The sequence below is a fragment of the Solanum lycopersicum genome, chromosome 8 (assembly GCF_036512215.1).
Source record: "Solanum lycopersicum chromosome 8, SLM_r2.1".
NCBI classification, from domain to species: Eukaryota; Viridiplantae; Streptophyta; class Magnoliopsida; order Solanales; family Solanaceae; genus Solanum; species Solanum lycopersicum.
In genome coordinates, this window is record NC_090807.1 from 61,147,131 (window position 1) to 61,174,900 (window position 27,770).

Genomic DNA, 27,770 nt, shown 5'->3' on the forward strand with positions numbered 1-27,770 from the left:
AATGCAACATAGTGTACTGAAGCAGCCCAAAAGGTTGTGTATAAACACAGGTGGATGCAATTTCTAATGCTTTGCTAGCAAATTTACAATTTTGTTACCATGGTTTCACCAAAAAAGTTGTTCTCTTGTTTGTTGTCACTTGCTCTGTGTCAAAGATCAGAGTCGCAATTCTTTTGATTTTTCTTCAGTTTGATTCGGGATGAAAATCATTCTGAATTGAGGATGACACTACTATGATGAGTTGGACGGAGGATCATATTAGATGGGGAGGTCTGCTGCAGATAGAATTCGCAATTTGCCTCACAATGTTGTTGAGCAGATTCTAGGATCCTTGGCTTTGGGTGACACAATAAGAACAAGTATTTTGTCAAGGGAATGGTGGTACAAATGAGTACAAGTGCATTCATAATTAGTGTTTGATGCTAACAACGTTGACACACAACTCTTGAAAACAATTATTTACCAAGTTTTGTTAATGCGCAGATTTCGCCGCCAGGTCCCTGACTTTGAGATTCTATCTGATATGGTGAAGCCACAAGGATCACAAGCGCCTTATTTAGTGATCACGCCCATTCCGAGGAAGCCACAAGCAGTTACTCCTCCAACATCAAGAAAATGCCATTGAATGGGCTGCTCCTCTGTTCATCTTTTTCACTATTAACATTTCTAACATTGCTACAATCAACTACAAAATCAGATTTTTTTAATTTGTATACGTTGTTTGAATCTATCACTCACTTTTTTTTTTAATTTTCAAGTCCTCTAATCTAATTTTATGTTCTACTGATCAACAACATTAGGAGTGGAAGTTACCAAATAATTCATGACATTGGCGCCACAATTACCAGACCTTGAGACTCCGGTGAGGGGAACCGTTGTAGTCATTTACAGACTCCATGGGAAACTCGTGATTAGATTTCTCAGGCGACACATTCAGGTCAGCATCGTGAGGTGGGAATACATAATCAATGGATAAGTCAATGTCTATTACGAGGTAATCAAGCATGATTCCGTCTTTGTGTGCAGCAGATTCCACGTTGTCGTCATTGTTGATTCTGTTGTCCAGAGGTTGAATTGGGACACCAGAGAGTCGTCTTCTGATGGAGGATGTGAATTCACAATCAGATCAGTAAAATTTTCCGGAAATAGATCCAAATATACGCAAATTAGATTTATCACTCTAACTAGAGAAGAGATTGGGTTTTTATGTTAGAAATTAATAACATAAACAGAAGCTAATGGCTTTAAAAACATATCAAGATTTGTAACTTTTCCAACTCTTTGAAAAGGTCACAACCTTTTATAAAAGTCGCAATTATTCATAAAAGTCACAACTCTTCATAAAAAACTCAACTTTTCATAAAAGACGCAACTTTTCATAAAAGTCGCAACTTTTCATAAGAGTCGCAACACTTCATAAAAAACTCAACTTTTCATAAAAATCGCAACTTTTCATTAGAGTCGCAACACTTCATATTTCATTCACACATTTTAAAACCCAACAATCCCACTATATAACAGATCTAAACCCCACCTACCCCAACACAATACCCTCTCTTCTCTGTGAGTAACAACATCTCATTTGAATATACAACTTGATTCAATTTGTTGCAAGAAAGTTTTACTGAACTGATGGAGAATTCAGATAAACCATTGGAAAATGACTCTTCGGGTGTCCCAGTTCCACCTCCAGACAATGGAATCAATAATGACAGCAACGTGGAATCTGCTGCACAAAAAGACGAAGTCATGCTTGATGATGTCGAAACAGAGATCGACTTATCCATCGATGATGTCTTCCCACCTCCTGATGTTGAATACCTGAATGAATCGCCAGAGTCATCTAATCGCAAGGCTTCCATGGAGTCTGGAAACGGTTATTCAATAAATTTGAACTACCCTTCATTAGAGTATCAACATTCTGGCAATTGTGGCATGAATAATTTGGTAAATTCCTCTCCTAATGTTGTGAATAATTCAGTGAAATGTGGGGTAGTAGATGAACAGCAAATTAGATTAAAGGACTTGAAGAGAAAAAAGGTGAGTGATGATTCAAACAATGCATTCAAACACGAAAAATCTGAGTTTGTGGTTGACGGTAGCAATATTAGAAATGTTAGTAGTGAAAAAGATGAAAAGAAGAAATCAAAACTGGAGAGGGACAGGGTAAATTCTCAGACATATAGGAATAGGAGAAAACATTACGTTGAGAAGTTAGAGGATAATGTGAGGACAATGCAATCAACAATCCAAGAGTTGAATCGTATGATATCACATTTAACATTGGAGAATGCGACTTTAAAGACACAGATGGGCAGCACTTCCCAGATACCACCACCCCACGGGATGAATCCATATCATACAATCAGGTCTCCTTGGATGTTTGATGGTCCGCCTTATATGGCGAGGCCACAAGGATCACAAGTGCCTCATATAGTGATCAAGCCCATTCCGAGGAAACCACAAGCAGTGGCTCCTCCAATGTCAAGGGAAGCGCCTGCTGCTGGGGCTGGTTCTCAAAAGAGTGCTTACTTTCCTCCGATCATGACAGGTGGTGCTTCAACGAGTAGAAGTGGTGAGGGAACTGAGATGAGAAGAAGAAATGACGAAAACTCTGTTAGGATCACCAACATTTCTGAGAACACTCGTGAGGCTGATTTGTTGGAGCTGTTCTGTCCCTTTGGTCATGTCAACGGAGTGTATGTTGCGATTGATCAAAATACAGGAATGAGCAGAGGATTTGGTTTTGTCAACTTTGTGAACAGAGAAGACGCTGAGAGGGCCATAAACAAGCTCAATGGTCATTCTTATCACAATCTCATACTTAGAGTTGAATGGGCTGCTCCAAGTGTCTGCTTTCCATGACCAATACCATCCTTAAAGTTGTTATTGAATGAACAATATTGCTTGTGAACAAGTTTTGGAGCCAGTTTCTTTTTTTTTTTCAAATTTCTTTCGGCTAAACTCGAGTTGAAAGGTTTTAAAACAATTTTAGTTTTAATACATTTGAAGGACAGTACATGTTGTCCTTAGTATATCGACAGATGAAGCAAGTGCAGTTTGATAGACGTGTACACAGCTCAATGCACTACGAATCCAGAAGGTTCCACTTTACGATTTGGTAATAGTACTGAAGGAAATAAGGTTTCATGATGATTCACTTGTTGAGTAAATATGTAATTAAAAGACCAACAAACTTCCCTAGGAACAAACAAATTTAAATTTTCAAATTATTAATTCCTTCATCAATAGGAAAATTCCCAAGAAGTAAGCAATTATTTGGAAAATTAATTTAAAATCATCAGACTTGTGTTTTATTGTCTTGTAATTAATCACTTCCTCTTGTTTATTAGGGGAAGTTAGGAATGTAGAATATATATACTAATTCAGGTACTGCAATTCGTAAGTCATCATTAATCTTATGCAAGTGATGTATATTCTACTTGTCATTGCAATTCACATTACTTATGATTGCAAGAAGAAATGATACTCATAATTGGAAACATACTAGCGAAAATACAATTCTGTTACCTTGTTCACTAGCTCTCTTGGCTTGTTGATGGTCTCCTTGGCTTGTTGTAATTCAAATTATTTTGAATCCAAGCATTTGATGTGAATATCATAATTTTATAGAACAATGAATCGATGACATTTATTACCATTTACTACTAATGAAATGTTTTTAGACAGGATGCGCTTTACATAAGATTTATTTCTTAAATTTTTAGATTTTTATGAGATATTTTTTTGGATAAGATCTCAACAGAACGTTGTAAGCACATAACAAAAATCAGGGGTGGTTCTACGCTGTTAAAAAAAGACATGTGTCTTAGGCTTTCCAAATTTAAGGGGCCTCATTTTTTAATAATAATTGGTTATAAATGATTATTTTTTAACAAATATTGAATACCATTTGTAGAAAAAGTAAACATTTCATTAAAAATGAAGGGAATTATTAGAAGAAATTTGACATATTTGGAGTACTATAACTCATGAAAAATAATTTAAAATAAGAATTGTTATATTATCATAGAGAACTAGAAGAAATCAATTATATAAATGTTATCAACAATTTAATTTTAAGGCCCCATTTAATTTTTGCTTTAGGCCACTTATACGCTTAAGTCGCTCCTGACAAAAATAATTGGGTTAATTTAATCCACACTAGATTTGGATCAAGTCTTGAACTTATTTGGATTGATAATTAATTTGGACTTAGATAAATAAGCTAAGTCTCATTTTTTTAAATTTCAAGCCCAAGATCCATTTCAATTTACGGCCTAAACGTTAACTGTGTCACGTATTCAATGACGTGGCATTTCAGCCAAGTTCAAAGCCAATAAAATGATGTCATGTGTTCAAATAATGTGGCAACTCTTAGTCAAAACAAGAGCGAATCAAAAGTTGCCAAGTGTTCAAAATAACGTGTCTTGGCCGCTTACAAGAAATTTTTTTAATTATATATATAGAGTTACACCCACGATAAAAAGGCATTGCTTCTTTAGAAAAAAGAATGAAATAGAGCACTCAAAACTTGAGTTATCTTTCCAACTCTCTCAGTTTAAGATTCTATCATTCCTTCTTGTTTACAATTTGATAACATTTTCCCTCAATGTATATTGCATCAGTCTCTCTTACAAAAAAAGTTTAGTCTCATAATTATTAATTTCTAAGAGATCTACCTATATATGGTTACTTTCATATATTTTCCTGTCGATAAATGATAAAGGCGGTGATTGTTATGGATCCAAAAAGACAAGTAATTCTAGCCTTTCTAAAGATCTACTCAATTCATTTTCTGTATAAGTGTAAAATAATTGCAAGTACAAGCTAAGTTGTTCGGACTCCAATGCTGGCAGATCAAGATGTCGGATCCAAGATAATCGAAATTTAAAGATTTGGAGGTACAGATCCAAGTATGGAGTCTAGTGAGGGTGTTCTAGCACGGATGCAGGTAACGGTGGTGGTTGTTATGGATACAACATGACATGTAAGTCCAGCCTTTCCATATAGATCAAGCGATTTATTTTTATAGACGTTATAACTTATAAATAGTTGACAGATACAAGCTAAGTTGCTCGGACTCTAGTGCAGGTGTTTGATACAGATGCAGATGTAGAGATCAGATCCTTAATGACCTAAATTTTAAGATTTGGGTGTACGAATCCTTGTAGGAACTCTGGTGTGGGTGTCCAAGTATGGATACATGTACGGGTGATGATTGTTATGGATCCAGATAGACAGGTAAGTCTAGCCTTTCCATAATTCTAGTTTAATTATTTTCAGTAGAGGTTGTGAATAATTTAAAAATACAAACTAAGTTGTTCGTACTCCAGTGCAAGTATGGATCTAGAGATCGGATCCAGGGACAACTGTCTTCAGAACAGGGGATCCACTTGAACTATGATTTCCAGGGCTATGATCTGCCTCGGGTCTAGTACCCATATAGATGAAATCATGATATAATTTGACTAAATCTATTTGGGTTTGAGTCAGAGAGATTTTTGGTTGAGTATGGTCTCAGCAGCAGCATCTGCAGGTGGGAAGATGTCATCTCAGGTTAAGTCGGTGTCCAGATCAAGATCGAGGTAGCCGGGCGATGGAGGATGTGAATTCTCCATAATACCAGTGAAACTTTCAGGTGACATCGCCTGAAATGTTCACTGGTAAGATGTCAAATTTACATCCTCCATCGTTGGACGATCTCGGTCTTAATCTGGATACCAACTTAACCTCAGATGACATTTTACCACTTGCAGATGTTGATGCTGCCACCATTCTCAACCCAAAATCTCTCGGTGTTTCAAAACAGAGTCAGATTGACCCAAATGGATTTGGTCAATTCGGGAGTCAGTACACATACAAACATGATAAGTATATATACAAATTATATATTTATACACTTAGGAATTTTTCAAGATTCTGTATATTTCACTTATCAGTATACAAACAAAATGATTTATTATGATTTTTTTTTAAAATCGTTTACAAACAATAGGGTTAACATATACAAATTCTAGATTAATATAATCGGGAACCAAGTTATATACATTTCAGAGTTAACAAAATTTCATGAAACTACAGTAAAAAATTGATGACTATAAATTAAAGAATATATATATATATATATATATACAATTCACCTTTCCTCACTCCCCCCCCCCCCCCCTCCTCTCCCTCTCTCCTCTCTCCTCTCTCTCCCAGTCTTGCTTGCCTCTCTCCTCCATATATCATATAGCTGTGAATTGTAATTATCAAACTATAGTTATGGAGAGTAATTAAACTATTTATAAGTGGCTATATGATAAGGTTTCCCTTTGTTATTTCATACAATTTTTCCTTTTCTAAATAGAGGTTTTGTGCCCATAATCATTTTCCCTTCTAAATAGAGATTTAGAAAATGGGCTAAACACGTGACTGGGCTTAAAAGTAGCAAATGGGCTGTTTGGCTCGAATGACAAGTCTTAATGGGCCAAGATAATAAATGGGTCAAGACCCAATTCAATTTTTTTTGAAAAATTACTTAACTACACAACATTTCTCAAAAAAACTATATAATATGACAAACTTCAATATATATTTAAATATTATAGCTATAGTTTAATTTTTTTATGTTATATGACTATAACTATACAATAAATAGCAAATTTAATTGTATAACAATAATCAATTTTTTTTATGTTGAATATAAATAAATAATAAATAGAAAAATTATTATTAAACTCATAATTAATTATGTATTCATGCCTTCTCTATCATCATTATCCTTATATTACAGATTTTTTTTGTATTCCCCCCCCCCCCCCATTCCTTCCAATTCAAGATCCTTTTGTATGATTGTAGAAGTGATTTTTGTGGTTCAATTCATTATACTTATATTTGTGGTTCAATCAAATGTCAAATGTTTATATTTAATGATACTTATATACATAGATAATTGTATTGTAATACTAATAAAATGGTGATTTGTGAATACAAATATATTTGTATACATAAGTAATTTATCCAATTTGATTAGGCAATACAAGTATAGTTGGATACATCAATACTATATTTTTATAAATAAATACCTAAGTTAACGTCAAGCCTCAAGTATTATAGAAAACTTCACAAAAAATAGATCGACGTTTTGTATGTTTTTTTAAATTTTTATATAGTCGAATACTAACACACTTTGATACATACACATTCTATTGTTTTTCCATTTTCTTATTTAACAACATTGTATTCATATTATAGTATATTGGTATATTCATTTTTTTGGTTAAGAATAGTGTATCTATTTTTCAAATTGTTGTATTCATATGCTAAAATTGTACTACTTTACCTTGTTTGATGTATTAATACATTAAATTTATATAAATACTTGTATCCTTGATATATTAATAATTTAAGTTTTATAAATAGAAACACCAATTTGAATTTAAAGTATTCATATGCTACTTGTACAAGTGATATAGTTTCCTTATTTAGTTATTGTAGTTACAACTGTATTAGTTATAACTAATAAAAAATAAAAAGCAAATGCAAAAATACAACGAGAAAAGACATGAATAAACTTTTATATTCAAAAATTTATGAATACCATTATGATTAGTATTTAGTGAATATATTGTATTTAGGAATATAAATACAACCTTTTGTATTATATGAATCAAACATATTTGCATACAATATGTAATTATTAGTTGGTAATTTAATAATGAAAATTTTGGTTATTTAGGAACATAATAAATGGTTGGTACTTGAAAGTTATGGTAACATATCATACCTTATTTAGTGCATTGTATAAATAATAATAATAACAATAAAATAAAATAAAATTTAATACAAACATACAGCTAGAAATGGAGATAAAATGCAGTCATTTCTAGTAAATAACATATTTATAGCTATTGAACTTCAATAACCATATAAATGTAGTCATTTTTGTAACTTGCTCTTCTTTCTTTCCATAATTTCTAAAATTCCCTACCTTTTCAAAATATTTAAAAAATTCCTTTTCTCTTCTTTTTCTCTCATTTTCAGATAAATTATTCACATCCCATCAATCCAATGATTTTTTTTTCTATTTTTACGCCTAAAATCACTCTCATATATCAACAGTTACATCAATCACTCAATTTTTCAATTTCAAATCTATTCTCTCTCAAGTTCATCAATTTCAAGTTCCTAAAGAGACAGAACTATTTTTTCTTCAATTTTTTATTTTCACTTCTTCAGATTTCATTTTTTTTTTCCTTTTAGTATGGTACCTTGTGTATTTGATTTTGATGATGAAAAATTTCATGAAAATAGATTTAATCAATTCCTTACAATTTCGATGATGATGATTGAGTTGAAAATTAATCCTAGAGGTTGTAGAATCCATTAACAATGGCGAATCATAATTTTAGAAGACGAAATTGAAGAAAAAAACTTCATCTTTTAAAGCGAATGTTGAAGAACTTCATCCCTAGTGAGTTATTTTTTAAAATTAGATATGTTGACAACAATGATACATTTATCATATTATATTGTACCTTGCTTTAAGTCTTACCAAATTATATATAAAATCGTAATTTTGATTCTTTTTATTTTTCGATATATTGTCACTAATCTATCAAACTATATAGTAGAAATTATTTTGATGAGATATTGCAGAATAGTATATCATATTATAAAATAGCTTCACCACAATACCTAAATAACATATAATGAATATATGATGTTTCATTTAGTATCAGAAACAAATATCATCACGTGGTATTGAGTATTGGTTATTATTATTATCATTACGTATCAACTAAACAATAAGATTTTTTTGTAGTTGCTATATCATGTAATTAACTTTTTGTACAAATTTAATTTTTTTTATAATGTATCTGGATATTTATAGTGATGGTTGAATGTTTGTAGTTGCCTTTGTTAAATTCTTTAGTGATGAAGTCAACATCCATCTAATGGTTTCTGAGCTGACTACCTCGCACAAGATATGCAACACTATTATGGAAGTATGATCTCGACAAGATCCAGGCGGGATATATTAGCGATTAGCGATGATTCACTAAAGCTAAAGAGCTATTTCACTTCACAACAATAACATGACTTGGATCATATATATTAGTGATTATGTACCAATTCATGGACAACTTTTTATGTTTATTTTTTGTAAGACACATTAATTAATATTTTGAAGGGTTTATTATCTTTCAAGAAATATTTTCTCAAGTTTTACAGTTTTTTGTAATAAAATTATTTATTTTGAATATGATATTTGTTATTGTTGGTACCTTGTTACGTTTTGTTTATTATAAGTATTTTATACATCATATATTATCTGATACAAAATATCAAAAATTATGTATATGATACACGATTATAAGTATTTTATATATCATATATTTTATACTTTATATTAATTTTAATAATATAGAGTATATTACAATTAATATATAATTGACACTATATTATTAGAAGATACAAGATTTTTTAAAACTACATTATGTATATGATACACAATTATTTTTTATATAACAAAATTTGTATGTATCACAACACCTGATACTATATTTTTATGTGTAAATTAGGTATATAACATTTTATATAGTAATATTCTCAAGTTATAGCATTAGAATTTGAATTTCAGTGTATAGCATATAATATCTCAATCTATAGCATTTTATTAATAAATATAATGTTAATTATAATTTATTAAAAAGAGTTGTTATTAACAATTAATAAAAAAAAAAAGGGATAAACTAATAATGGATAATTGATATACCTAATTAACACACGGACAAACTAATAATGGAAAATGGAATACTTTATTAATTATATTAAATGTAGTTAGCACATTTTGAAACTGTATACTAGCACGTTTTAAGGGATTTTAATTAAAATTTAATATTAGATTAACACGTTTTTAGGGATATCAAAAATTTTCAATTAGCATCACTATCTTAAATATCTCTAGTTAGTTTAAATGATATTATTTTTTTGATTTAATTCCTTAAAAAAATTTATCAAATTTTTCAGATTATTTTCAGATTGGCATTTTGAAACCTATTTGCATCATCGTTGCAATTCATCTTTTTTCCAAATTTTTACAATTATTTCAGATTTGCATCAACGTAGAAGTCATTTTTCTCCAAAATTTCATGATTATTTTCATATTTGTATATTTCAGTTCATTTTTTTAGTAACCTGGTAAATTTTGGCATTTGAAACAATTTAATTTGATCTGATGGAGAACATTATGTCAATATTAATTAAATATGGTGAAAAGTGAAATTTATCAGATTGATTTTTAATGATGATTTGTTTCTTTTAATTATGAATTGTTGGTTTTAATTAATTTAATATTTTTTACATGTAGAACAGTGTTTGATTTTTTTTTATAATTGTATTATCTGAAATACAATTTGTATATTTTTTTTGAATGAAACAGTTATGTTAGATATAGCGTATTTGAAGTCTGAAGTTTGTATTATTAGTTTATGAAAAGTATACGAAACGTGTATCAATTGTTTATGAAAGTCCTTTTTTAAAAAAAAGAATATTCTAGTTTCTATTGAAATTAGAATATATGTTTTTGTATTAATTTTGTATTGAAATTGTATTGTGTTTGTTTAATTGGAGTAGTTTGTAGACAGTGAATGATATATTAAATGTGTATGAAGCGTGTATAAATTATATGAACTAATTATAAACGATAATCTTCTTCCCAAATGTTTTCCAATTTAAACTTGTGGTAAAAATTTGACTTGGGGACTTTGTCAAAGTCTCTGAAATTTTCTGCAATTAATCTATTTGGAACAGATGAATCAGAAACAAAATCAGAAATTGGTCCAGATTTTAGACTGGTTACAACAACCAACTCTTTTAAGTCAAAATATAACTTTGTACTATTTACATTGATAATGAACATGTCATCCCTGCCATGTTCAGATTTAAGAAGGAAAGTATGACGCAACAATTGACATTGAATTTTTATGTTATGTAAATCATAAAAAAATTCAAATAGGGTTTCTTGTAAAAATTGATGAAACTTATCTTGACCGAGAAAGGTCAACAAATCTGCGAACACAATCATGTTGATACAGGAAGACAAATGTGTTTGAACCTTCTTCTCCTATAAAATTTGAAAACTAAATTATTACTTTTTATATACTATAAAATTCCATAGAAAAAGTCATATATACAATGCTATATTAAATTGACATTCAATTAATTCATACACAAATCATACAAATTATATACAAAATTCATATAATATTAATACATATTCGATGGACATTAATTCAATTCGTACATAAATCATAAAAACTATATGCCTCAGTTCATACACAATTCATACAATATTAATACATATTCGATTTCTAAAAAAAACTAATCTGTAACTTTTAAACTACAAACTAATCTAATTTAGTATGAATACGTCAATTCATACATCAAAATCAAAAAATAAAATATACAGTTGCAATACTTATTATAAAAGTCAAAATTATAAGATACACAACATCAATACATCATTCATACACATATATTTTACTGGACAAAAATATCATTTAATACATATATGATACAAATGTAATACATAATGCATACATAATGTATCAATAATGACCAATTATTTCATACACCAAATTATACATAATTAATACATTTATTATGTATCAAATCATATACTGATATATTCAAATTATATCATATACCAAACATACAACACTAAATCATTCAATATTCATATATAATTATAATGTATAGTACTAAAAACTCAACTCATACATAAATCATACTAATTTCATGCAGTATACTATTAACAAATAAAATCAAAAATTAAATACACTAACACAACACATTGTAATCCAAATTTGAAATAATCTTTTTACTGACTTTATCAACTTTTTTGGATTTATTTGTAGCTTGTATCTCTGATGCTTTTTTTGAAAACTTTCTTGTTGATCGATCAATTTCAATGCCTTTTATTTTTTTGATTTTATATTTTTTTAATCCTCAGCAGAGTCAGAACCAGATTCTGACGATGTTCCAATTTCTTTCCCTTTCCTCTTCTTGCCTCTTTCCTTTGCCTCTTTGATTTTTTTTTCATTTTCGAGTTAACTGAACTACACTTCTCTTTTCCCTTTGATTTCTACGTTTGAGTTTGTAATAATATATCGAATGAAGGAACATGAAAGTTATCAGACTCATCGACCAATCTTTTACTTTTATTTGGGGTTTCACTACCTTTCCTAGACATTCTATATGAACTTAATGGGGAACTGATCTGAGAGGAATGTTTGGGTTTTGGGATGAACTGATCTGAGAGGGATAATAGGGAAGATGAGTGAGGCGGGATTTGAGTAAGAACAAAAAATCTTTGCGTGTTGGGAAGAGACGATGAGCTAGGCGGGATTTGGAGAAGATCAAAATATCTTCGCGTGTTGGGGAGAGATGGAGTGTATTGGGGGAAGTTGTTTGTGTATGTATTGGTTGAGATGGGTGTGGATAGTTATTGGGCAACCGTATAATAGGAAATTAATTAAAACCAAATCCCTATTATTTAGATTTTCTTTTTTAAAAGGTAACTATATAATGTGAAATTTAATTAATAAATTTAATTAATAATAATTTATTATTTATATTAAAAGCTTTAAAAGGTGATAAAGAAAAAAAAAGGAAAAAAATCATGTTTTAATTTGATTTAAACTAATTTAAGCATTTTAAGGAAACTGAATAATTTAAATACTTTTTGAATTCCTTAATATGTACTAATTTGTTAATTATCCATTATTAATTAAGATTAATTCACATCCCACAATTAGTGCTACTTACCAATTTATACATAAACGTTTTTTCTCTTTTTTATTTTATTTAAAAAATAAAAATAAAAAAGTTAATTGTAAAAAATTAAAAGAAAACTATTTAAACATATTAATTAGTATTTAAATAATTACTTATAGTTTATTTTTAATTAAATATATTTTTAATTGATATGCTATAACTCGATAATAATCTGATGTAAGTAATTTATTTTTAAAAAGTATGTTTATAACTCGATATATATAACCTTAAATGTGTATAGGGTGTTATTTTTATTATTTTTATACTTGATACAAATCAGTTAAGTTTCAATATATTTAGTACCTTTTAACATTATGTCTTTTATAAATTTGGTATAAATGACTATAGTTGATACTATATTATAAGTTGACACAAATTTGTCAAATAATATTTTATGTATATGATACATAATTATTATTTTTCATGCTTTCAATAGTACAAATTGATGTGTATAAGTCGATACAAATTTGCCAAAAAAGTATATTAAGTATATGATACACAATTATTATTATGCTTTCAACATCACAAATTGATGTGTTTCACAAAATTAAACATGATGCTATATATTTACAATTGTTCTAATCCTCTAAATTTGTAATATATTATCTTTTAACATTATGTCTCTTATTCTATACACATTACAACTCTTATTCGGTACATTTACAACACTTGATACTATATTATCTGATACAAAAAATTAAAAGAATTAAGTATCAAATTCATAATGTTAAACAAATCAATACAATGTAATACTTATGAACAGTTACATATACATTAATTACTTAACCAATACGACATATATTTGAAAGCAACTTTATATCAAACACAAAACAATACACAATATATCGTATTCACTTTATAAAAAATTAACAATAAAAAAATATAGGCAGAACTGAAAAACGTAGTATTACAATTTATTGGATCAGAAATTAGTAAGCTAAAAACACTTTTTAATGTAAACATTTGTAACATTAGAAAGAAATATTATAATTTGAAAATTATTAGATCTAAAAGAACAAAGTACTCCAAAAAAATATTGATCAAGATTCGTTTGGGAAGAAAGTACATGTTCTTCGATTGTGGTCTTCTTATTCATATCGCCCATAAACATTCATGTTTAATGTTAGTTTTTTCATCTGGTTTTTTCTTCTTTTTTTTTCTTGATGTACTGGACATTCTTTTGTATCTTGTTGACAAGACAACTTCTTTCAAAACATAATTCAAAACTGATCAATCACTTTTGTCCGACATTGATTCTATTGGAATTACATAATACACTAATACATAGATGCAATTGTACCAAATATAAAATAATAATCTCTCTTGACACCAAAGGTTCAAGAAGCCAAAACAACATCCCAAACCAAAAGAAAATAAAAAAAAAACACCGCCATAAAAAATAATCAAACTTTTACGGTGTTTCGAAGAAATATGAGAAGGTTTCACAATTTGAAATTCGAAAATGCCTAATTCAGTTAGAGGTTTATGAAGATTGATTGGTAGAATTGTTAAACGTCCGCGTGATTCGTGCGGTTAATTATAATTTCCTTTTTAATCCTTTTTTTAAGCAATAAATTGATAACAACTATTTAAAAATTTAAGTCCGTTCTTTTTAATTAAAGTATTGGTCTGCAATATTATGTATCCGAAATAATATAATTTTTTTATATATATAATTAGTGAAAGAGTAGGGATAAAAAGTAATTTCTATCTTAGACCTTGTGATTTTCCTAATTTTTACATCTAAATTTACTAGGATCAAATGGGTTATGGCATGGAATATCAAATATATTAAAAAAATTCAATCCAAACTCAATTTTTCTAATTTTTTATTTTTTATTTGTTCTTTAAAAATATTTAGTACCTAATAACCTTATTTTATTTTCTTTATAATAGTTATATATAACACATCAAACAAAAAACAGTTCTTTAAAAATTTTTTGATAAAAAAAATGAATCAATTTGGGCAACATATCAACCTAATTTTTAATTAATTGGGTCACTTAAATGGACAAGGTGGATTGAATTTGATTTGTTCCCCCTTTAACTGGGCCAAAGCCTAAAATTTTTGGGTAACTTTCACATATAGCAAACAAAAAATTTATATTTGTATGCTATAGCAAACTTTGCATAATTGCGCTCCATAACAAACATAAAACTGTATAATTTGCTATACATGTACAATTGTATAATCCGCTGGCCTAAATTGTATAATTCGCTAGCCTATTTTGCTGCAATTGTATAATTTGTTTTCATACAGTTGAATCGAATTAAAATGTATGTATATTGCATAATTATAAGTGTATAGCAAGAAGATATATGTTTTTCTCGCTTTATACAAAAACAGAAACACAATATATACACTTCTGTTGTATAAAGTTAGAGAAAATTGTATTTCACTGCAATTGTATAATTCGCAATTGTATAATTCGTTGGCCTTTTTATCTGCAATATTTGAAGTAAAATGTTTGTAAATTGTATAATTAAGTGTATAACACAAAGATATACATTTTTGCATGTGTGTATACGATTTTTCTCTCGCTTTATACAAAACAGAAACATAATTATACACTTCTGTGTATAAAGCAAGAGAGGCGAGCGAGAATGGAGAGTGGCGAGCGAGATTTTTGGGAGAGAGACGCTGGCAAATTTAAGCTAATGTTTTCTATGGATTATAATTAAATCAAACCCTAGCTATTCCATTTAATTTAGGTTATTAGTTTGCGATATTTCTTTGTAGAAAATAATGTACTTTATTGAATTTTCTTACTTCAGAATGTTCAAGTTATAAAATAGTTGGCATGAGCCTAGACTTTAACTTATTACACATATTAAATTATTTCCATAATTTTATTTTACATAAGTATTGTTTGTCAAATGCCTTTATATATTATAGGTGTATATTCACATATCATAGGTGTATATGTTGTATATCATAGGTGTATATTACGTATATCTTGTGTATATTGTTTTAAAGGAAGCTCTACCATTACCGTCATAATTTTACTAAGAATATATAAATATAACTAAGGACACAATATTGTTGTATATTAATGATATTCGATCAACTATTACAATATTTTTAACGAAAAAACTTAATAAATAAAATTACTCCACCGCGACTTCACTATAATCACGGCGACAAATGGTACATGTTATCTTCCGATCCATCCAAGTTGATATACAACTCTTGTGATAGATGTGGTTGCATGGGAGTACACATGCACGTTTGGTTTTCCTAAACTCCGGGAGGCAAATTTGACAGCTATTGCAATTGAAACAAATACCGTCTAACTCGGAGTAAGGATAATCCCACCCCAAGCTTCTAAGATTAGAGATGCTGGATCTCTTCCATTAAGATCTATGATTGGAGGTGGTATTTGCCTGGTTGACAAAGCATGTTTTTAGAGGAAGTTGATTGAATATTGTAGTAGCTAGGGAGAAGTTAAAGATGATTTTAATTTGAAAGTGTTTTATAACTAAGTTAATAATTGTTAGGACCGGAAATAAGCAGGTGTAAATGCGGAAGCTAGTGCCATTTTATAGGCAAAAGAAGAAAAAGGAAAAAAGAAGAAGAGTGAACTCTTACTACACATACAAAATCTAACCAATTAATTTTTAAAGGAAGTTCTACCATTTCTGTCATTATTTACTAAGAATATAAACAAATAACACAATAGTTATTGAAATTAACGGTATTAAAGCAACTATCATAATATTCAACCACGGATGCACTCACCCATGCACGACAACAAAAACAATTTTTAGCGACATTAAATATTGACATTAATAAAGAAGGCTAAAGTCTTTACCGGCATTAGTTAAGTGTCATTAGAACCAATGTCGCTAAAGGCTTTAGGGACATATACAAAGAGTGACAATTGCCAAATAAAAATACATATTTAGCGGCAATTAAGAATTAATTGCCGCTAATGATATTTTTATTGTAGTGACGGATGCACGCACGCACACGCATTGATGCACACACGGGGATGCACGCACGCACGGATGCACAAAAAAAATTAGATAGATAGAACAAGGTGCATATTACAAAAAAAATGCATACATAAGGGTGCAAATTGTAAAGTAATCAGAAATTGTTAGATAGGTTTACCAAAAATTCTCAATTTTCTTGAGACATTGGAAATAAGTATCATCAATATATAATAGTAAGTAACAAAGCTTAGATTTGTGATTTCTCACCAGGTCCCCCGTAAAGAAGAAAAAGGTAAGACACTTTATCACTCTCAAGTCGTTCAAAAATAGCCTGATACATATTAGGATTATCAATATGTATGGTCACTTTATCCACTTGATTCACCATTCCTGTCTCGTTTAGAACTATAATACTTCTACAAAATGCGTCATAAAGATTGTCTCCGATTGGAAAATAACTTGATCCCATCGGAGGTTTAGGTACACCTGGTGGACTATACACGACTCCTCCCCATTCAACATTGGTAGCAAAGCTTGCCAAGCCAGTAAAGATTTGTTGCGGCCAAAATCCAACTTGTTCATAGTTGTCTGATAATAAAAGCCACCAATTTCCACTGTCCAAATCCTTATTTTCAAAAAAAATAAATAAATGTTAATGTCAAATAATGTTTGTGTGCTTTTCCAAATAAATAACCTTTTACTTATAAAAACTTTGATATAGATTCTAAATATATAAGACAAAGAAACGAAACACATAAAAAAAAAAAACCTGTTCAATGTACATTCTTCCCTCAAATGTAGTGCCTCCACGGTGTGCAACACTATCCATGAGTGACATATCAAGAGGTATCCCAGTGTTTACTTGTACAAATCCAGAGCAAAATGTATTGAAATAATTTGTTTTATCAACCTAAAAATAGAAATATATAACGAATCCACAAACTTTTTTTAGTTCGAAGTTTATAGTTAAATGAAAAGACGTGTCACTTTTAAGCACTCACAATTAAAAGAAAACATAGAGGTACATAAGATACGTTACCTGAGTATGTATATATAACCTAGTTTTGGTATCTCCGTATAATGTTGGGTCTACCTAAAGTACGAAATATATACATTAAAATATACAATCAATTATTAAAAGTTTACTGATAAAATGGTTAATTTTTTCTAAAATAAAAGATATAAGTTTCATCTTAGAGATACAATATTTAATCATTATCACATCTCATTCTAATGAAACAATTAAATGTAAATGGACATGATAAACTTACTCTCCAACCAACTTGTAAGATTTCTGAGCCTTGTTGAATTTTTAGTCGACATGCACTATGTTGACGACCATTAACTTCAGGATTGTAAAAATTAGTTACCATGCCAGCGCCCTTAAACTTGTTATTTGCATCATATGGAGTTCGCGCTATTGCAACCTAAATATAATAAATACATAATTTTATTAACTCATATAAGATATCCAAACCTAAGAAAGCCCCTTGTTGTAAATTAGACTAACAAGATTAAAAAATGTTGTTTTCTTAGAGTACATTAGATCAACATATTAGAAACTTTTCAAATGAAAATTGAAACTGAAAGATAAAAGTATGATAAAATCTTCATAGTCATGTAATGTACCTTATATCCAGATGTGTATCTTTCTTTTGGCCCACTATTGTTGTTGCTCTGCATTAGATAACATTGCAATATATGAGTTTTTCCATGATGATTATTGCTAACTTTTTATGTTTGTGTATCAACAATTTTTCTTATTCTACATAATACATGGACTCTTAAGTAATGAATTATTCAAGTAAAAGCACTAAGTTGTTCATAAATTATCTTACTACATCAAATTGAGCATCAAATGTGACATCTTCTGGTGGTGGCGGCAGATGCCTTTGTCTTAAAATGTCATCTTTCGTAATTCTCTTAACAGGAACAGTTCCAAAAGGACAACCTCCATCCTTTGACCATATTGTCAATGACCAGCTACTTGTTGAGTCACTTGCATTTTTCTTTATACTTGATAAAGCCGGTTTCATCTGTCCCACCGAATGTTCAATTATATGTCAACAATATCCTATTCTTGTTTAATAAAACGAAGGGAATACGGAAAGAGTGTAAATATATACCTTAGGATGAAAATTGTGGTCCTTCAACAACGGGTGATCAAATGCATGTTGTTTGTAGAAATCTACACAGTCATATATATCCCCATACTTAGTCTGCAAACAAAAACTTCGGTTCAAATCCTTTGTTCAAACTATTATCTACATCAATGTAAGTAACTAGTGGGGAATAACAATAAAGTTTAGCTCATGCATATATGATTTGGCTTACTATAAGAAATTTGAAAGGATTTGAGTGATAATAATAACAAATTAATTTTAATTTTTTTGAAGTAGTCTTTGAGAAACTATAACTCAACTTTTAGGGGATAATTTTGATTCGACTTCTCTTCATTTTTCCTTAATTTTTATTTGGATGAGATAAACACACGTCATAGATTTAAATTAATGATTAAGATTTAATAAATTAAAGATAAGTATCAACTATGATTAAGATAATTAATCACTTTCAAATATTTATTTCTTAAATATTTTTTAATTCTACAATTTTAGCCTCTAAATTTATTCTTTCTTTTTTCTTTAAAAGCGACCCAATCATACAGCTTTAAAGGCTTAAAGAATGTATCTTCAATTATTCTTGAATTCGGAGCCTAAAGGGTGAAAAATATTAATAAAAATTTTAAAAAGATATATAAAAATATTTTTTTACCAAACAGTTTGGAAAATCGCTGCTATAGCAGCGATTCGTATATATATATATATATATATATATATATATATTATGTAAATTGTTGTAAGTGTAGCGATTTACTTAAAAAGAAATTTTAAAATTAATTACGTAAATCGCTGTACTAGAAAATTTAGGTAAATCGCTGCCTTTGCACCGATTTCCTTTAAAAAAAAATTTTAAAAATATTATGTAAATCGCTGTTAGTACAGCGATTTGTTTTTAATTTTTTTTTATAAAAAAAATGCAAATGTACAAATCGTTGCTATAGCAGCGATTTTCCAAAATTTCGGCGACCAAAATCACTGCTTCATTAGCAATATCACCATTTTGATAAAAAAAAAAATTCATATACCGTTTTAAAATTTTTGTTAATATTTTTCACCCTTTAGGCTTCGGACTCAATTATTCTTTATTATATCAAAGTTTATTTTTTCAAATATTTGATCGCTACATATGTGTAATGTAATACATATATTTTTGAAGTGAGAGGTTCCTAATTTATCTTCTCTTTAAACATTGAACATTTTTTTTTACTAAAGGAAAATAAGAATTTAAAAAAATATATATTTAGGAGTGATATCATGTACAACTAAAATTGTGGGATTAAATTTTTTTTTAAAACAAATATATGGAAGTAATTAATTATCTTAATCATAGTTAAAACTTATCTACAATTTATTAAATCTCAACCATTGATTTAAATCTATGATATGTGTCTCTCATTTAAATAAGAATTTGGGGTAAATGAAAGAAAAAAAATAGAGAGAAGCCAAATCCAGATAATTTGACAGATTAACTTTTATTACTTTTTTCCTATATATATAGGGAAAAAAAGTAGTACACTTTGTTTGATGGTAAAAAATTGAATTTTATGGCCGGGTCGTTTTAATTGTGTTCGTATTTATTAAACTAAAAATAAATATATAAAAAAAAATCACACATTGAGATTATATGTGATCGTTGTGTTAGCAAGAATTTACCTTTTTTATGATTTATGTGTTAAAACACATAATAATTAAGCTATTTTGATGGAAAAAACTCAATAGTTATACTTATATGACTATTTATTTATGAAATTTACCCCTCTAATATTTGACCATGAAAAGTTGACTAGGTGTTTGTGTGTAGGTAAAAAGTACTTTAATGTAGAGGGTTGACAATTTTCAAGTATCAACAAACAATTCTAAAAAGGAAAAGAATGTAAGATTTTTTTTCCAGAAACTATGTGAGAAAAAAATCCACTTCGAAATCAATATTATCAATTAAAAATAATAATGCTTGAAGAGATTTACGAGCACAATAAATAAAAAAGATTAAAATATTACCTGAACAATTTTAATTGCTAGCTTGTTTAAGAGTTTTAGTTGTTTTTCTAACTCCGCATCTTTTGATTTGGACAAAATCCTCTCTCCTTGTACTCCATCATAACTCAAAAGAAAATATAGTATCAACAAAAATTTTTGATGCATCATGAATTTATTTATTTTTATAGGCATGAATGTAAGGTGTTTTTGGAAAATCAAACTACAATTAGGAAGACCCTTCATAAAGAACTAAGTTGACTATTATATAAGATATTGAATTTAAGCATGAATACATAATTTAAAAAGATTTTTATTTAGTAAATGTCTATTGCTCATTAAGTAAGTTTCAATTAATATCTAAAATAACAGTCTAACATAGATTTTAATAAAATTAATTCATGAAGTTTGATGATTTCACATTATGTAATATCAAAAAGAACATTTGACCAAATAACAATATATATCCACCTAATATCCAATTTTTTTTTTCATGTGATTGGTCATATTTAAAGTGTTCACGATTTATATAAAATTAAATCAAATAATTTAATCGAACTAAAAACATTTTTATTTAGTAAATGCTATTGCTCATTAGTAAGTTTTAACTAACATCCAAAAGAGCAGTCTAACATAGATGTGAATGGAATTAATTCATGAGACTCGGTGATTTCACATTTATGTAATATTCAAAAAAAAAAACTTTTAATTATATGACTATATATATCCACGTAATATCCATTTTTTAAACCATATGACCAGTCATATCCAAAATGTTCATGATTTAAATAAAATCGAGCTAAATAAAATAATCAAACATAAATTTTTCTTATTGATACTTGCTTGATTTCCTTATTTACTTCATTGGTACTTGGTTCGTGTTAATTGGTCATGCCTGATTTTCTTTACTATTGTTTTTCATCTAAGAAAAGTGAATTTTTTTATAAATTTATGTAGATATATTTGATCCTTTTGCAAAGTTAGGGGATATATTTAATGTGTTCCACACATGTTTTTTTTCATTCTTTTTTTCCGGAATTGTTTGTCATGATTTCTAATTTTAGAATCAAACTATAAAAAAATTAAATAACATTTTAAGATGTAATTTTTCATCATATATTAATATACAAAAAATTGCAATTTATAGTACTTTTCATATAGTTTTAGAATATCTATTTTTTTAAATATCGAATTAATGTGATCTAATTTAACTTTGAAAATTAGACAAATTGACTTTCGAAAGTGCAGCATGACAAACAATTCCAGACGGAAAAAGTAATTTGTTTATCTTAATGATTACATTAATTTTTTTTCTCATCTTCTTGTAAAAGTTATTTCGTTGGTAGAAAAATAAATTACTATATAGCCATTCATATATTTATATTATATTAATTATTAATGTTAAATAATAATTATTATAATTTAAAATAAAAAGTAAAAGACACTTCTTTGATGTAACTAATTTTTTAGCCCATTAAGTTGAAAAATCAAACAAAGAATTTGTAAATTTTTAAATTTTAAAAAGCCCACTAAGCAGGTCGGTTGAAAAAATTGAAATAATAAAATCGAACCGAAATAATAATATAAACCGAACCGAACTGAATTATTTTGGTTTGGTGTTCGGCACACGTTGTACAAGAACCAAGAACCAAAAAAAAAAAAACAAAATCGAACCGAATTACCGAATGCCCACCCTTAATTTTTGTATAGAGATTCTGATGATGATGAGAATGTTGAATACTTTGAAAGTCGAAAAGTGGCATTTGCTTAGTACTATTCGTTAACTTTCTGAATTTTAACGTTCAGAAAAACCAGTAACTCGTGTGTACTGGATGATGAAGAGTGCTAGGAGATGTGATGTAGATACAATTAGCAACAATTTGCCTCGTGATATTCTGGACGGAATTCTAGGGCGCTTGCCTTTGAAAGATGCAGCGAAGAGTAGTATCTTGTCGAAAGATTGGAGGTATAAATGGGCCACACGTAAAGAGCTTGAGTTTGATTATCACTTTTTCGAGTCGTTTGCACATTTTCAAGAAGCTAAAACAATCATTTATCAAGTACTCTTACTCCATAAAGGACCAATACTGAAGTTTAGACTTGGAGGGTCTAACTTGATAAGATTTCGTGATATTGATCATTGGATACTTTTCTTGTCAAAGAAAAATGTCGAGGAACTCACCATTCGTGTAAGATCAGACAACGATTATCATTTACCTTCTAACCTTTTTACATTCGAGAAACTAAGGCTTTTGGAAGTTGAAAATTGCTTATTCCACCCTCCACCGGATTTCAAAGGGTTTAAGAAGCTTGTTAATCTTGGTCTTCATTGTGTCACTTTTCTTCCAGACAGTATTAAGGAATCTTATCTCTCAATGCCCATTTCTTGAAATATTGAAGTTGAATTACTGCACAAACTTTGACACCCTCGAAATTGATGCTGCTAATCTCAAATGCTTTGAATTTAGAGGGAAGTCAAAGTCCGTTTGCTTCAAGAATGCCCCTATGCTTAAGGAAGTTACTATATGGCTCGATTCACAAGTTTAGACAGATCTATCTCCTGTTTGTTCTAATCTTATAAACTTCTTCTATTACATGACTTGCCTAATGGAACTGGATATAAGAGGTGTTTCATTAAAGGTAATGGACATTATTTGTGTTATTATATTTATTGGATTATAGTCTAGTGAATTGAAGTCTGGTACTTCTCAAAACCAAATTATGTATCTTGAACTAATTTTTGACATGCTTCTAGGATTTGACAATGGGAAGTCTGTCAGGGAATTCGACTGTTTTAAGCAACGTCAAATCTCTCAGAATTCGGAGAATGTTATTTGAAAACAGTGAGGAGGTTTTAGGTGCTGTGTACTTGATTGCAAGCTGCCCCAAATTACAAGAGCTGACTATTGAATGTGTATGTACTCTCTCCTCCGTAAAGGGAAGTTGATAAAAATTTGTCCTCTGTATCAAGCTTGACCACTTCCTGAATTTTTTCTTTGGAAAAAACGAAAGATGTTATGGAACCTATTATTGTCGTTAAACAAATATATCATGATAATCAAAACAATACTTACGAAACCATCAAAGCTTGTATGATTCTGTGAAGCTGCTTCGGAGAGTGCATATGAATACGTTTAGTGGTTTTGAGATAGAGATGGAATTTGTGAGGCTTATATTAGAATCTGCACGTGCACTTGAGAAAAAATTATTTTGGAATTTTTCATGTTTCCTTCATCAGCCGGGTAGACAACTGATGGATAAGATGAAGCAATTTCATCCAGCATCACCTAATATTGAATTCATATTTGAAGAAGTTGTTGAAGAAGATCTTAGACCAAATGAACCCCTAGAAGTAATGAAGCACCATGACCTTGATTAGTGATTTAGTATTAGGTTCGTTGATCTCGTATATATTACAAATTGTGCATCGAGACAGTAATGGTGACAAGAGAGGGTTTATCTTTTTTTGTTGTATTTGTTTTTTTCCATATGAGTTTGAGTTTACCTGTCCGTGTTGCCTAAGACATTTTGTATGAATTTATTAAACGGAAAAGGGTCATGTTTGCGCCTTTACTATCTCTATTGTTCAAGTTGTCAACTATATATAAGCCTACTGTTACACAATGAATTTGTATGTTAACAGTCACGGGCAACTTGTGTAATAGTCCTCATGACTCGATCATGGAAGCAAACCCGAACATAACGAGTGCCAACTATTTTACAAGCTACATCATTGCCCATTACTACAGTTCCTCCACTTTTCTCATAGCTGCTAAACCTGTCTCTTTGAAACTCCATATGCAGAGTACAACCAACTCTTTTGTTACTATCATTGAGAAATATATTAGATGTATTACTGGTCTTGCCATGTAAGCTAAACTAATTTTGTTCATATTCTGTTTTTGACCATGACATCTGGTCTACCAAAGCCTCAGGCTGCACAACATCAAAGTTTTGGATTTCATTAATACATCTGCTTTTTTTTTTTCTGACAATTAATTATAACTTTTTTTTACTTTCTCAAACTGAGCGTCACTCGCGATTCAGTCCAATCTTTATTTGAAACTAGATATTCAATACTCGAGATCTAAGCCCAGACTAAAAAGGATGTGTAATTAGGTAATTTTTCTTTAAAATTGGGTTATGTTTGATTGGACTAAAATCAGCCCAATATGAAATTATCTGATGCCCAAGTCCCAACCTAAAAAATTTTGGGACTTTCTCAGCGGACTCTGCTATGGGTAAGCCTCTGAACTCAATTCTGTAAATGGGAAATCCCAACGGTGACACAAATTTCGAAACTCGAACTCAACTCTGTAAATGGGAAATCCAAACGGTGACACAAATTTTGAAACTCGATGGATAACCGGTCTGGCCATTTTTCTGATATTAATGCCAATTGATTTCTTCAACAGAATTTAGGTTGACTTTCTAGCTTATTTGATGCTGATATGCTTTTGTATTTGAAAAAAAGTAGCAAACAGAATTTATAGAAATTGTGAATTCTGATTGATTAGCTTCTTCCTTGGCGCAAGCTATGGTCTAAACCCCTTTATTGTTTTGCATTGTGTGAGTAACAAAGCCTTTTACATTAGGGACAGAGTGAAATAGTCATATGTATTACAAAAGTGGTGAATTTTCCGTTTGTGAAAAAAAGTTAATATCATGTCTGTACTTTTACAACTCTCTATTGAATTCTCTAACTCTAAAACATATATATATATATATATATATATATATGTATGCTTTACAATGTTATATTGATTTTCTCTTTTTTGGAAGTTCACATATATAGAAAAGAATTAAAAGCTGCTAACCACCCGATTCGCAATTGCCCACTAATAAGAGTGGAGAGAGCTCTGTCGTAGATAGGATTAGCAGTTTGCCTTGTGATCTTCTTGAGAAGATATTAGGATGCTTGCTTTGGAATTATGTGAAAATGGAGGTATAAGTGGGTAATACTTTTTGAACTAGTGTTTGATGATAACGTTGGCAAAGGACTCCGGTCTCCTGAAAACTTGAATGGAATTTTCGAAGCATGTATTGTCATTGCAACTGCATTTGAGAAAATAGGTATTGTGACAAGTGCAGATTTCAGTCACGGGGGGATGAAAATGATGGACGACATGAAGCAGTTCCCTCGAGCAGCACCCAATGTAGAGTTTATATACCAAGGAGTTGATATTCATTTTTGAAATTTCTAGGTAAACGGCTCACCACTGAGATTGTTCGATCCTTTTAGTTTCTTTGTTTGATCTCTTCAGAAGGAAAAAAATTATTTTTCTAAAAAGGGGTAAAAGATGCACATTAGCGATCTTTTATTATTTTAAAAAATATACATTTCAATAAAAAATCAATAAATAGTTAAATTGCGCATCTTTTTTTTTAAATTAGTTTAAAATGAAATTGTATTTAAACAGAAGTCCGTGAAGAAATTATTTAAATTAATTGGATGACTTTTAAGTAATAAATCATTAGTTGAATATCAATAGTTGAGTGACTTTCGAGTGATGAAACAAAATTGAGTGACTTTCTAAGTAAACTACTCAAAGTTGAGTGACTTTCAAAGTAAACTAGTCAAAGTTGAGTAACCATCTGAGATATTAACTCTAATCAATTAGTTGTGTAATAATAACTTTTCTGATTATTTGTATATAATTAACTTTACTATTTATGGTGTTGTTATATCGATATAACATAAAATAATAATAATAAGGCTAAACCCATCGGTGACCTCCTAAAATTTGCAACAAGTTTCACTTAGATACCTCAACTAAGCGATGTTCATTTTAGACACCTCATTTAGGGTCCCGTTATGTTATTTTGACATTTTTCTGACGATAAACAAAAAATGACATGTTACATAAATGTGCCTTTAACTTGATCTCATTTTACGTTTATGTCCTCCAACTTTGGATATGCACAAGAAGACACTTAAACTTGTATGAAATAGATCAAGTAAACACACGAGTCCTACATGGCGCTATACACGTAGGACATCACATAGGACAAAAATGACATGTAGGACATGCGTATCTTTTTTTCACCTTTAAACAAGTTTAAGTATCTACTTGTGCAAATCCAAAGTTGAAGGACATAGTTGTGATTTAGAGCCAAGTTAAATGACATATTTATGTATTAAGCCAACAAAAGACTGAAAGAGAGTGTAATACACTCGTTGATGATGTGACAAATATCAATTAAATGATTACATGTGTTATTTTCAGTTAAAAAATTATTTTAAAATCTATTTAGTAAATAAGATAGAAATATTATTCTAACAAAAATCTCTTTTTCATTACAATCAAAATCTCTTTTGTGCTTATTAAAAAAATATTCTTTCCTTTTACTATTTTTCATAGGGATAATGCCCAAGTACCCCCTCAACCTATGCCCGAAATCTCAGAGACACACTTATACTATACTAAGGTCCTATTACCCCCCTGAACTTATTTTATTAATAACTTTTTACCCCTTTTTAGCTTACGTGGCACTATCTTGTGGGCCCAATGATGGTTGACTTTTTTTTCCGAACTAGTGCCACGTAGGCTAAAAAGGGGTAAAAAAATTACATATAAAATAAGTTCAGAGGGGTAATAGGATCTTAGTATAATATAAGTGTGTCTCTGGAATTTCGGGCATAGGTTGAGGGGGTACTTGGGTATTTTCCCTTTTTCATACTTATTTTTCTTCTTTCTTTTTAGTGTTGTTTATTGGAAAGAAGAGAGAGAGAGAGAGAGGAACAAAGGCAAGGAGAATAAATATGAAATATGGGTTTTAGTACCCATTTTTCTGGTAAAAAGTGGAGGGAGGTGATGGTAGATTTAGAAAAATAATACAATGAATAAGAAGAAAAATTACTTACAAAAGAACATGAATAAAAATTTGACCTTCATCGTGTAACATCCCATAAAT

At 29.5% G+C, this 27,770-nt stretch overlaps 3 protein-coding genes and 1 long non-coding RNA gene across 5 annotated transcripts; 3 read left to right on the forward strand and 1 right to left on the reverse strand.

Annotated features, from left to right (window-relative positions):
• The first annotated feature begins 960 nt into the window (after positions 1-960).
• On the forward strand, positions 961-2,917 carry LOC104648988 (bZIP transcription factor 17-like). The gene has a single exon (XM_010327339.4). The coding sequence runs from the start codon at positions 1,633-1,635 to the stop codon at positions 2,863-2,865; it is 1,233 nt and encodes a 410-aa protein (XP_010325641.1). The 5' UTR covers positions 961-1,632; the 3' UTR covers positions 2,866-2,917.
• Positions 2,918-4,495: 1,578 nt separating this feature from the next.
• LOC104648987 (uncharacterized) lies at positions 4,496-7,428 on the forward strand. 2 transcript variants are annotated; one of them, XR_742949.3, is made up of 2 exons: positions 4,496-4,990; positions 5,090-7,428. It is a non-coding gene; the product is annotated as an uncharacterized lncRNA (long non-coding RNA). The 2 variants fall into 2 exon arrangements; XR_742948.3 differs by having other exon boundaries at positions 5,095-7,428.
• A 6,280-nt stretch (positions 7,429-13,708) lies between these two features.
• LOC101250537 (protein neprosin-like) lies at positions 13,709-21,083 on the reverse strand. The gene is made up of 8 exons (XM_010327397.4): positions 20,880-21,083; positions 18,888-18,980; positions 18,600-18,797; positions 18,391-18,438; positions 18,033-18,188; positions 17,801-17,854; positions 17,531-17,671; positions 13,709-17,386 (listed from the first exon to the last, which is right to left on the reverse strand). The coding sequence occupies exons 1-8, from the start codon at positions 21,048-21,050 to the stop codon at positions 17,009-17,011; spliced, it is 1,239 nt and encodes a 412-aa protein (XP_010325699.2). The 5' UTR covers positions 21,051-21,083; the 3' UTR covers positions 13,709-17,008.
• Positions 21,084-22,690: 1,607 nt separating this feature from the next.
• Positions 22,691-23,245, forward strand: LOC101250244 (F-box/FBD/LRR-repeat protein At1g13570-like). The gene has a single exon (XM_004246174.1). It carries the CDS (start codon positions 22,691-22,693, stop codon positions 23,243-23,245), a length of 555 nt encoding a protein of 184 aa, XP_004246222.1.
• Positions 23,246-27,770: the final 4,525 nt, after the last annotated feature.

What these genes read in the sequence shown, in the direction of transcription:
- LOC101250244 (XM_004246174.1), top strand. Translation starts at nt 22,691, where the DNA reads ATGAAGAGTGCTAGGAGATGTGATGTAGATACAATTAGCAACAATTTG.
- LOC101250537 (XM_010327397.4), bottom strand. Translation starts at nt 21,050, where the DNA reads ATGCCTATAAAAATAAATAAATTCATGATGCATCAAAAATTTTTGTTG. An exon ending in GATACACATCTGGATATAAG is followed by an intron (nt 18,189 to 18,390) that starts GTACATTACATG and finishes TATTATATTTAG; the next exon opens with GTTGCAATAGCGCGAACTCC. An exon ending in GAAGAATGTACATTGAACAG is followed by an intron (nt 17,387 to 17,530) that starts GTTTTTTTTTTT and finishes TTTGAAAATAAG; the next exon opens with GATTTGGACAGTGGAAATTG.
- LOC104648988 (XM_010327339.4), top strand. Translation starts at nt 1,633, where the DNA reads ATGGAGAATTCAGATAAACCATTGGAAAATGACTCTTCGGGTGTCCCA.